Raw genomic sequence first — 13,052 nt, forward strand, 5'->3', positions numbered from 1 at the left:
TATCTTTAAACAGGATTTTTTTTTCCCCGCGAAAAAAGAATTTTCTTGCGTCATGACGTGGGTAAATTTTTGATTTCTGTAACACTCCAACTCCAAAAATTTTCTCTTAAAAATAAAATAATTGTTCTCTAATTTTTTTTTTAGAAAATTTGAAGGGTAACAAGTGTTTCAATAAGTAGTACTAAACGACTGTAAAATATAAAATTGGTAATGTTGTTAGCTTAAAATATTCATTCATTGGTAGCTTTTTTTGTAGATCTTCCAAATCATCATGCTCTATAATTATACGTATTAAGTCATACTTTGTGTATCAATGCATATTATTATTATACCAATAACCTATATAAATAATGATGCAGAAAATTCTAATAAACTTTTTACCATTAAAAATTTTTTCTCGAAAAAACCACCACGCTGGCTCGCTGGTAATTTAGTATTATTCATTTTTTTTAAAGGACAAATTAATTGGGAAATAATAATAATAATAATAATAATAAAAAAAAGGAAATTTATTCATCATATTTTAAAAAAAAAACTTTTTATACTTTCTTTTTTTATTTTAATTGGATCAAAATTTTTTTTTGAAGATAATGAGTTCATCACCATCACCATCATCATCATCAACAAAATCTAAACAAAATAATAAGACTTATCCATGGTCTCAAAAAAAATTAAGTTCCTTTAACCCTTTTCCCCGTTATAATTTATCTTCGAGTCAATATACTATTAATGATAAATTATATTTATTTGGTGGTATTTCTCATGATAAAACAACTAATGATGTTTTCACTATTGAAATTAGTAAGTGATTGAGAGTTTTTTAGTTATTATTGGGTTTTTTAAATGGGAATGGGTTTTTAAATGGTTTGTTAAATGGGTTGTTAAAAATGTTATTGAGAGTTATTGAAAAATTATTAAAATTTACGAAATTCATCAAAACTATCAAAAGTTGTCAAAATTTATCAAAATATATTAAAATATATCAAAATTTATTAAAAAGTTATTAAAAGTTATCAAAAGATTAAATAATTCATGGTATTTTGACTAGATCAATTTAATTTTAGTTTGATTTATTAAATTTACTTGGTTTAGTTGATTCTTTTTTTATTTATTTTGGTCATATATACTTTTGATTATATATATTTAATATTTATTAATACTTTTGTAATCAATTTATTAGATACACTTAACGTTCTACCTGTTTTCTCATCGGGTGCAATACCGAAACCTAGATGTCTTCATACTCAAGTAAACGTTGGAGCAAATCTTTTTGGTAAAAAATTTATGGATATATTATGTCAATTTTTTTTTTTTGTGGATTTCAACATAATAAATTAATTTATCTTTTTTTCCCCTCAATGAAATTTAGTTTTCGGTGGTAAACTTGATAATTCTAATGAAAAATTAGATAATGACATTTATATCCTTGATACTGGTAAAAAAAATGATGCATCCTTTATTCTTTATTAGTTAATTAAATTTAAATTAAATTGATTAAAATTAATTTTATATATTGTTCATTTAAATTTATATAGATGCTAAAGATATGAAATTTGTTTGGAGTAAACCATCAATGTCTGGTAGTCTTCCTGATGGAAGATATGGTCATACATCTACACTTATCGGAACAACTGTATATATTTTTGGTGGTCAAGATTATATGAATCATTTAAATGATTTGATTTCTTTTGATATAAAGAATTTTAAACTTCAAAAGAAGAAGAATAAATTTAAATTATCTTTAGGCAAAGGTAAATAAAAAAATTTATATTATAATATGTTAGATATAAGATGAGGTATAAGACGATGTTAAGGTTAAGGTATAATAAGGTATAGGATTGGAGAATATGGGTCTTTCCGTCTACAATAGCATCCGCCTACAAATAGCCATCGCCTACAAATATGCAAAATCAAATAGCATCCGCCTATAAATAGCCATCCGCGCTTACAAATATGCAAAATCAAGTACCTTAATTATGCATCCGTCTACAAATATCCAAAATCAAATACCTTAATTATGCATCCGTCTACAAATATCCAAAATCAAATACCTTAATTATGCATCCGTCTACAAATATCCAAAATCAAATATCTAACTCGTGCATCCCTTCTACAAGTATGTAAAACAAATGATTAAAATTTGTACATCTCTTTTTTTTTTAGGACATAATAATGTTTTACCTTCATGGAGTTTTATTATTCCAAATAATTCACCTCCACCTCCAAGAAGCGGTCATGTTTCCTGTGTATATGAAAATAAAATATATATGTAAGTATAAAATACCCATTTTATATTATACAGTATATATTTTAATAATAAAAATAATAAATTTTTTTTTTTTAGATTTGGTGGTAGTGATGGAGATACGTATTATAATGATACATGGTGTTATGATATACAAGAAAATGTTTGGACAGAATTATCTTGTATAGGGTATATACCAACTCCAAGAGAATATCATGGTGCTACAATTGTAAATGATGTTATGTATATTTTTGGTGGAAGAGTAAAAGAAGGATATGAATTGGGAGATTTATGTGCTTTCCGAATATCAAGTAAAAAAAAATATATTTTTTAAATTTATCGTTTATCCTGTTTTATTATTATTATAATTATTATTCTTTTTCTGATTTAATTTTTTTTTTCCTTCTCTCCCTCCGCTTCTACTTTCGCTTCTACGCTTCTACTTCCACTACTACTACTACTTCCACTCGCACTTCTACTTCCACTTCTACTTCTACTCTCCCACTCCCACTCCCACTCCCACTCCTACTCCAACTCCAACTTCTACTTCCACTCTCACTTCAACTCTCGCTCTAGATTTAAGATGGTATAAATTCCCGAATCTTGGTCCATCTCCAAGTCCTCGATTTGGACTTACAATGACTTTATCTCAAGATAAAGTTTATATTTTTGGTGGTGATTCTTTTCATACAAGACCAGATGAAGATGGAACAATACATATTTTAGATACTTGTAAGTTTATAATTCTAAAATTAGTTTGTAAAATAGATTATTATTTTTTTATATATTTGTATATATATATATATGTATATATATTATATTCTTTTTGATTCAATAGCAAAAATAAAGTTTCCGACTGGTACTAAATTAGCACAACCAAATCCTTCGGAAAAGAATCCTACAAAACCAGAAAATTCTATAGTTTTACCTTTCGATGCTTGTAAGTTGTAATTAACTTAAAAGCGCGATTCCAAGAAACATGTTCTTTACTAATTTAATTCATTCATTTCCTTTATTTTTTTTAAAAAAATATTTTCTTTATTGAATTCCTTTTTCTTTTCTTTTCTTTTCTTTTTTTTATATTTTATTTTTATTTTATTTTATTTTTATTTTTATTTTTCTTTCTTTCTTTTTTCTTTATTTTTTTTTCTTTATTTTTTTTTCTATTATCTTTTCTCGTAATTCACGTACATAATTCACCCAATTCACCCTATTTACCCAATTTCATCCAATTCATGATTCACAGCGAAAATAAAAATTCCAACTGGAACTCAATCAACAAAACCAACAGTTCAACAAACTTCAGAAGAGAATTCAATAAATCCAATACAACAAGGTTTATCCCCTCCGCCACGACCGATGTCATCTCAATCTTCTGATGCTTGTAAGTTATAATCATAATAGCTTAAGCAACTAATACATTATAAACATTTTTTATCTTATTCAACTAATACAAACAAAATCTTCAATTTTTTTTTTTTCTTCTAAGCAAAAACAAAAGAAACTCGTCCAACAAGAACAGTACTTGACCAAATTCCGGAAGAAAATTCTTCAGAATTAGAAAAAGTCATGTCATCTTCATCAATTATACCGCCACAACCCAAACCTCCATCACTTCCATTACCACCACCACCACCACAACCACAACAACAATTACAATCTCCTCCTCCTCCATCACAACCTCCACCAACTGGTTCTCAAAAATCATCTAAAGGTAAAGAAGTAGATCGAGGTCCAGTATCAATGATATCACCTCCAACAATTTCACAACCAAAAGTTATAACTAGTGGAATAATAATGTCACAAGGACCTCCTCCTCCTACAGTTTTGAAAGGAAAGCTCCATGAAGGTGCTAATATTTTTCAATCACAAAATTATTCACCTACTAACTCTGAATATAGTTCATATGAATTACAAACATTACAAACAATAGGTCCTAATGAAAAACCTCTATCACGTAATCATTCTCTCAATAATCATAATAATAGTAATAATAAAAATAATAACAATAATAATAATCGTATTTCAAGTATTTATTCACAAGATATGAATGTTTGGATGAAGTCTGGACAAGACACATCATTTAAAAGAGAACATTTTGAAATTCAAGGAGTAATTCCGGAAGATTCAACCACGACTACAACTTCAAATGAAATTTACAAAAATACTAATAATCAACTATCAAATCAACGAATGCATCGTCGTACTGCTTCACAAGAATTACCAGTTACTTCAGCTCCAAGAATGTTGTCACGGAGAAGAATTTCTATTGATAATTATAAAAAGCCAACAGCACAAGAATTACCAACAAATTATTCCCCACGTGTGTTTCCTATAAGAAGAGCTTCAGCAGATAATTATTCACGAATGACAGATTTTCCATCAAGAAGAACTCCTAACGAAAATCAAAGATTAAGTGAATTTTCCTCGAAAGGAACTTTGGTAAATAATCAAATGTCAACTTCACCAACGAGGGAACTTTCTTTACGGAGAACTTCTATTGATGATCAGAAACCACCTTTAATAACAGAAAAATCATCAAAAAGGGCTTTGGTAAATAATCAAAGAACAAACTCGCCAATAAAAGAAGTAACAGAATTATCCTCTAAAAAGACATCTAATAATATTCATAGAGCAATCTCACCAATAACAGAGTTAACAGAAACAACAGAAACGACAGAAACAACAGAATTGTCATCGAAAAAGACTTTGGTTGATGATCAAGAAATAACTTCTTCGGTAACAGAAACAACAGAATTATCCGATCAAATAAATTCGTTAATAACAGAAATAACAGAATTAGCTTCAAAAAGGACTTATGTTGATGATCAAGAATTAATCTCTCCAATAACGGAAGTAACAGATACAACGGATTTGTCATCGAGAAAGACTTTAGTTGATGATCAAGAATCAATCTCACCAATAACGGAAGTGACAGATACAACAGATTTGTCATCGAGAAAGACTTTGGTTGATGATCAAGAATCAATCTCTCCAATAACAGAATCAACAGATACAACGGATTTGTCATCGAAAAAGACTTTGGTTGATGATCAAGAAACAGTTTCTCCAATAACAGAATCAAAAAAGAATTTGGTTAATGATCAAAAATCCTCTTCGCCAATATTGAAATCTTCTCCACCAATATTGAAATCTCTTACCAATAACCAGACAATTTCACCTACGACAGATTCTATTGATGATCAAAAAGCAATATCGCCTATTACGGAATCTACAGATGATCAAAGTACAACTTCACCATTTACAGAATCTCCAACTTCTATTGATAATCAAAATATGACTTTAATTAATAATACAAGTATGATATCTGAAATAATTCCAACAATTCCAATAATAACAAGTCCTAAAACTTTATTAACTTCACGAAAGAAAGAATTGAATAAAACAGATGATAATCATGAAGAAAAAATTAAAAATATTCGAAATATATTAAATAATACTAGAAATAGTTGTTCTCCTACTTTACCAGCTGTTTCAACTACTTCAATTGATAGAAATACGAAAAGAGATTCATTAGATTCTATAGCTTCATCAGATTCAAATCAAAGTAGTAATAGTTCATTATCAAATCGTAGAAATGGTAAAGAAATTCGTCCACGTGGTGCAAGACCTATGAATGGTAATAAACCAAATAATGGTTCTCCTTTATGTATGAGTATAGATTCTGAGGATATAGATCGAAATAATTTATTACAATTAAGAAAAAAATTAAATCGAACGAAATTATCTGATTCTTCCGATGATTTATCTGCTCCTTCTTCACCTAGTGAAATAGTTATTTATAAAAGAAGTAATGAAGATACACCAGTATTACAACATTCACGATCACAATCATCTAATTCTTCTGTATCAGATTTTAAATTAAACAATGATAATAATGATGATAATAATGAGGAAGAAATTCAACCTGAAATAGATGAAAATGAGAGTGCAAGTTCAATATATGAGAATGATGATGATGATGTGGATATAATTTCGACATCACCACCTCAATCATATGCTAATATAGACGATGAGAATTTAATACAAGAACTTGAACAACATAAATCAAATATAGAAGAATTAAAACAAAGAGAATCATGGTATAAAGCTGAACTGGATTCGGCACGTAAATCAGGATATACACCCGAATTATTTGATAATGTTAATAATAATGATGATATTGATAATTCAATAGGAGAAATTGAACAAATGTTAATTAATGAAGTAGATGATGATAATATAGATGATGTTAATACAGATCAAAATAGAGTTATTGAAGCTATAATACAAATGAGACAAAAATTATTAAAAGCCAAAACATCTATAGCAAATCAAGCTCAAATTGTATCAGAAAAAATTAATACTTCAGAAAGAGCTAGAGCTGCAGCTATACAAGAAGCGACATATTTTAAAACAAAATTGGAAACTTTGGTGAAATTATCTGAATCGAAATTTTCAAATGTTGAAACAAATAAAACAAAAGATTTAGAAAATGAATTAATTAAAGTTGTATCAGAGAATAAATTATTAGAAAATCAATTATCCGAATTATCTCAATCTTCAGTTGAATTATCAAGGGCTGAAGCTAATGAAAAAGCCAGTGAAAGAGTTATTGCAAAATTGGCTGCTTTAAGGTTAAGAGCTACTACGGCGGAATCACAATTAAAAGAATCAAATAAACAGATAGAAAAAATTAATAATGAATTAGAACATTATAGAAAAGAAAAAATAAACGATAAATTACAATTAAGAAATTTACAATCAAGTTTAAGTCATCATCAACAAATATTTGAACAAGTTAATAGATCTGTACTAGAATCTAGTAGAAGAGCTGAAGATTCCGAAAAATTATGGAAAGAATCTAGAGATAATATTTTAAAATTAGAAAAAGAAGTAATGGGATTAAGAATTGAATTAGAAAGTAAAACAAGGGGACTTAATCAAGCTGTCAGTAGAGTTAATGAATTGGAAAAATCTTTAGGTAAAGTTCAAAAAGAAGGTCATGTTGTCAGAAATATGATGCAAGAAGGTATGACCGAATTATTAAATATAAGTTGGTGGGATAAAGTTAGTAATAATGTTTGGGAAAATGCTAAAATTAGGAAATTAGAAGAAGAATTGGCTCGACTTAAAGGTTTACGAGATGATAGTGTCATTTTATAAGATTTGATTTTACAAGAGATTGTATAAAATGATTTTTTAAACCTTGGAGGGATCATAATTTTTTTTTTTAGAAAATTATTTTATATATTTATTTGCTATATATGCTGTAGTATATTTAAACTGTAAAGTGGGAAAGAAATTTATTTTGTATTTATATTTATATTATTTATATTTCTAATATGAAAATAAACTTTTTTATATATATCGCTTATATTTTTAACACGCAAAAAAACGTCTTATTTTAGTAGTAATATTAAAATTTTATTATCATATTCTAGAACTGCTTATTATTTTATAAATAACCAAGAAACTTTCATCTGACTTGTATAGCATTAATATCAAATATCTGAGACTGTAAACTATAAGTGGTTTATCTTTCATGATCTATTATTGTTGAATTGTATTAGAAGAAAGCCTGAGTTACATTTGGTGGTGGAGGACTTTGACAATCTCTTCCCGTATTCAAATCTCTGTTAAGTGGTATCAAAATATCCTTGTTTATATAAATTTTCAAGGAAATCAATATTTTTCTTGACAAATGGTTGGAATTGCGAGAAAATTGATCTAATATATTCTTTTTGATGTGTAATGTCCACCTGATTTTTCCAAAAACCTGCACTAAATTCATAATACATGATGCAATTTCTAGTCTTTCTGCTTTTGGGTAACCCATAACGTATAGATATAAATGCATTAGCTAATAAAAATGATGATTTAATTCGCGCCAAGAAGGATTAATAATCAAGTTTCAATGAATGGACATTTACCTCGTAGTCACACTGTTCTTTGAAAATTTTCTTTGCAATGTTTTCCTGAATAAGGTATCCCAAGTAAAGATTGTTTTTTATAGATGCCCTTTTCCAAAAAAATTGTTTTCTGTTCCCAAAAAGACTGTGGTAGCGTTCGTTATTTTCATTATCTCACTAATTAAAATTCGAAGTTGATTGTTAGTCCACATTATTATTTTCTTGAGAAAAGGCCTAAAGCGTATCATCAAATATATTTTCTTGGAAATTCTCCGATATGTCGCACGTCACACCGTACGCGGCATACACGTCAAAATTATGAACCCAATGAGTAACCAAGGAAATTATTGATTCTTGCTCATGTAGATTCGCTTCACAAAAACAAATGTCTCGATACTAATGCCTAGCCGCCCGCCACCAATGACTTCCGGAGGGAATTGGATTCAGGCTTCGCAGCCAAAATTGTACGAGAATAATTTTCAAGTCCCAGAGGATTCAATGAATAGTGAATTAATTTATCTGATTGTTCACCTGTCGCAGCTGAACTCGCCCATTTATTTCATCACGAGTATAACAAAGAAAATTCGATCAAAGTTAAGCACGATAAACTGGAAGGTTGGAAGACGTATAGTCCAAGAATCAATTGATAGATCTAGACTGTAACTAATATAACGACTCCCTTAGAAAAGAAGTATGCGGCTCACTCCTTGTTACAGGAGATAAAGCCTCCATCACATAGATCTAGACTGTAACTAGCATAACGCCCTCGGAGAAGAAGCATGACGCCTCAACCCTTGTTACAAGATAGCATAAAACCTCCATCACTGGCATCACATTGATCTAGACTATAACTAGCGTGCCCCCAGAAAAAAAGCATGACTCCTCATTTCCTGTTACAGGAATAGCATAAAGCCTCCATCACAGAACTAGATTGTGACTAGCATGACGCCCTCAGAGAAGAAGCATAACTTCTTACCCTGATAAGTGTCTCCAATGTCAACCATATCTTGTTCATTGTTCAACCTTCCAGTTACTACATTTCCTGTTATTCGTTCTTCGCGACAAAAAATCATTAATTGACAAATTTGGCATTCTAAATTAATATTGTGAATTATGCATGAAGGGAAAAGGATTGCGTAAAACCTTGTCCAGAATTTCGTCTCATGTTTTTCGCTTGCGCGTCTTCACTTATTTTGTCACTTAATCCCGGCTAATTTATTTTGGTTTGAAAATTTCGTTGGAAAAGTACAGATTGTTAAATAAACATAATTTGGCACGTGAGTTACACGAAAAAAATTATTTAATACGATTATAAAATAAAGATAAAAATAATAAATACCAAATTTGAGATATTGGTAGACTGAGACATTGCCTCCACGAAGGCCTTCCATACCGAAAAAATGCAGATTTTTAACCACTTCTAGCGTCAGTTCTCGATTTCGTATGGAGGCATTTCGTGGCTGTAGTCTCTCATTTCTTAATAGTTTTGTGCTCAAAACCTGTCCAAACAATAATAATTCATTTGATATATGAATCATTTTTAAAAGAGAGGGCTTTCTGTGCCAATACTTCAGGAAAAATACTTTATTTCCTGTCAATACATCAGGAAAAATACTTTCCTCGATGCCAATTTATATGTCTATGGTATCTAACACTCTAATTTTGAACACTCCTTTGAAATTTATTTAATACTATAATAATTAATATCAGTGAATTCAACACAAATGAAGAATTCATCATACAGTATTCATTTTTTTAAGTGTTTGAACCAAGAACAATAAGTGAAATCAAGTCACCGCCATAAAATAATTTTTAATCTAGGATTCTAATGAAAAGCGATCGGCCATTACAATATTTCCGAGTACGGCGCCCCAATTGAGTCTCGTTTTGAGCAAACTTGCTAATGAGACTACTACTACATCTCAGGATTTGCCACTGTTAACAACTTCGGTGGATAATATGGAACCATTTGCACAAATTCCGCTTAATGAATCAGACCTGCAGAAATTATGATATCGCCATCAGCTGGACATTTTTTCTTGACTATGCTTCATCAAATTACATAATGGAATGAATTTATTTAGTATTTCTTTAGTGGTAGAAACAAAAGATAATCTGCTACGCTTTAACGAGTACTCGATTTGAATTAGATTTAAGATTTTATTTTAAATGTTAATTTATTAAATACAAAAAACCAAAAATTGAAGAAAGGGACAAAAAGAAATCGTTATTGGAATTAAATTCTAATAATCTTTGATTATTAGTTTCTCCATGATTGATCAAAGATGCAGAAAAAATGCTTGAATTATTTCCTTCAATCTGTGAAAAAACTATATACTATGATAATGAGATACAAAACTTGATTGGCTTTTTCTCAATGATCTGTTAATTATGGGCAGTGATAAAGGTGTTGAAACACATCTTCATATGGATCAACAGCGAAATTTTACTTTCAAAAGTATATTTCAATGAAAAAGAAATCGAACGTAACCTTGATTTTCCAACCGTTTCAGGTCTTTCCGTTTCTAAGCTTTTTGAAATATTAATATTATTGTCTCAAAAGACAGATCTCATGATTTAGAACCTCTTGTTCAACGAGTGTTTGGTATGCGGAAGGGGTTTCAAAAGGAAAAGGGTTTAGTAAGATTTAAGAATTTTGAGAAGAATTAGAGAAAAAATATAGGAAATGAGCGGTAAAAAAGATAGAAAATTATCATATATTTCTTGGTTACGGATTATTTGTATTATTTATTTTTATGTAACTCTCCTTGGAGATAAATCGTATATTTCGCTTGCAAATTTCAATCCTCTATCATTTTTTCATCTTGTCATTTTTCATTTCTCTGAAAATTAATAAAGTTCTCTCATATTGAGCCTCATTTATAACTTTTGGTATATTTGTGATTTTATCATTTTGTCATTTGTTTGCAAAATCACTTGAATTTTTATTACTTCAAATATGCAGTACAATTTTTTAAATTACATAAAGTAGTTTTAGATTTAAATGTAATTTTTATCAACGCAATAGTTTCCGGCACTTTATACTAACTGTTAACATGATAAATACCATCTTATTACATTTGACGGAATATAGCCTGCTGTATATCATACAAATCTATTACTACGTTGGCTTGTAATGGATACGGAGGCCCATATAGTCACACCGCATAATCACGACTTCCTTATAAGCACATTTACATTAATCCCAAGTTACTAATAAACTTATTAAAAAAACCTTCCCTTTAATCACATCATGTATAATTTTTATAATCACACCATTTTTTTTGTCCTGAAGGATGTGACTATATGGGAGGACGACTGAATATGCAAGCAGGCTCTATATTCAATGTACGCATCCCTCTTTGCCGAAGCAGCCGTTATATGGTCTCTGGCGTGCAAGAAGCGTCCCAAACTCACATCCTTCTTCATCCTCCCCTTGACTACTAACTTCTTGATTATCGACTCCTTGATTATTTACATAATCAAAACTACTAACATCTTAAACAATATTCTCCTCCATTCGTCCCATGCAATTAATACTTGACCACTATCCCAACTGTGTGAATTTCTATTATACATAGTGATGAGTACTTTTATGACACAAGCAGAAAAGTAAATATACTGATGACTTCTACGTCGACAATATTTGTAACACTATTAAAATATAAGGAAACTAGTCAGTTAGGTAAATGGAAAAATGATGTAGTTTCATAATACTTACGGTTAAGCGGCGCAAGGGTTGTCCATTTATATTTCGTTTGCGATTGATCCAATGCCACAGTTTGATAACTATCACGTCTTCAACTTTATCTGGAAGTAGCCAGAAATTATTAACTTGCCGGTTTATACTCGCGAGCCGGCTACTTCGCAAACAATCGTGGGTCAAGGATTACCCTACAAACAATTGCAAATTTAGATTAAAAATAATTTATATCCTGATGAAATACGATACTACTACTGGATCACGTGGGTTTAGGAGTCTGGTATCCCCACTTGTACAACTGAGCCTAGCTACTCACTCTTAATAATAAAAAATAAAAAATATCTTCTACGATACGTAAGTAAGTTTCTCCTCCTACGATCGTGATGCGTTTCTAAAATTGATCAAATTGATCAAATTTAAAATGTGAACATAAATATTAATTATAGAAATTTTATTATAATATAATTACCCGGCCTCCCAAAATAAAAATAAAATAATAAAAAAAAACGCTAAATAGAATAGAGAGAAATTAAGACATACATGATCTTGCAATATTATCAACTTGGTTTAAAGGACAAAGGCGGTTCTAAGTTGATAAGAAAATTCGGTGTGTGCAACTTCGTGATCAGTTCAACAACAATAACAACGCCATTGTCAATTCCCAAAATTTCCATCACACATTATTTCACATTTCAAATCATATGTAACGTTTCTCGTCAACCACAAGGGTAATCTAAACAATGATAAATACCTATTTTCATCAATATCTACATCGTCTCACCCTCGTTAATACAGTAATGACATCATCATCGGCAGAATTAATAAGCTCCATCAACGTATCTTCATTAACCGAACTTGCAGAAAGTGAGGAAGTTTCCTCGTTATACAACATACTGTAATATGTAGGTTCATCAGAAGAATATGTTAACATGTTTAATTAACAATTTGGATGAAATGAAAAGACATTAAATCGTTTATTGTTGCATTTTTTTTTGAGAAATAAGAATATAATGACACCTATTTTAATGATACGTTTTATCTAGAGAATATGTATATATATTGCTTTTCATCGTACACGTGTTTAGTACGACATCACTCGCAAATTATATGATCTTTTGTGCACCGGTGCACGTGTTCAGTTATAAAGCTGAAATAGTTGTTCTCGATCGCCTCAGAAAAAAGTCTTGCTAAA

At 29.7% G+C, this 13,052-nt stretch overlaps 3 protein-coding genes across 3 annotated transcripts; 1 reads left to right on the plus strand and 2 right to left on the minus strand.

The window, feature by feature from the left end:
- Positions 1-590: 590 nt before the first annotated feature.
- OCT59_006809 (uncharacterized protein) lies at positions 591-7,730 on the plus strand (the record flags this gene model as incomplete). The annotated part of the gene is made up of 10 exons (XM_066147176.1): positions 591-801; positions 1,181-1,273; positions 1,370-1,435; positions 1,536-1,751; positions 2,164-2,269; positions 2,345-2,556; positions 2,822-2,977; positions 3,084-3,185; positions 3,492-3,629; positions 3,735-7,730. 10 exons carry the CDS (start codon positions 591-593, stop codon positions 7,409-7,411), a joined length of 4,977 nt encoding a protein of 1,658 aa, XP_065998311.1. The 3' UTR covers positions 7,412-7,730.
- An 84-nt stretch (positions 7,731-7,814) lies between these two features.
- Positions 7,815-11,040, minus strand: OCT59_006810 (uncharacterized protein; the record flags this gene model as incomplete). Its single annotated transcript, XM_066147230.1, has 7 exons — positions 9,444-11,040; positions 9,301-9,367; positions 9,134-9,211; positions 8,465-8,528; positions 8,179-8,266; positions 8,025-8,108; positions 7,815-7,904 (listed from the first exon to the last, which is right to left on the minus strand). Exons 1-7 carry the CDS (start codon positions 9,693-9,695, stop codon positions 7,815-7,817), a joined length of 723 nt encoding a protein of 240 aa, XP_065998312.1. The 5' UTR covers positions 9,696-11,040.
- Positions 11,041-11,631: 591 nt separating this feature from the next.
- Positions 11,632-12,791, minus strand: OCT59_006811 (uncharacterized protein; the record flags this gene model as incomplete). Its single annotated transcript, XM_066147302.1, has 5 exons — positions 11,632-11,811; positions 11,879-11,967; positions 12,215-12,251; positions 12,401-12,421; positions 12,642-12,791. The coding sequence occupies 5 exons, from the start codon at positions 12,789-12,791 to the stop codon at positions 11,632-11,634; spliced, it is 477 nt and encodes a 158-aa protein (XP_065998313.1).
- Positions 12,792-13,052: the final 261 nt, after the last annotated feature.

This window comes from Rhizophagus irregularis, chromosome 15, assembly GCF_026210795.1.
Source record: "Rhizophagus irregularis chromosome 15, complete sequence".
Classification (NCBI taxonomy): Eukaryota; Fungi; Glomeromycota; class Glomeromycetes; order Glomerales; family Glomeraceae; genus Rhizophagus; species Rhizophagus irregularis.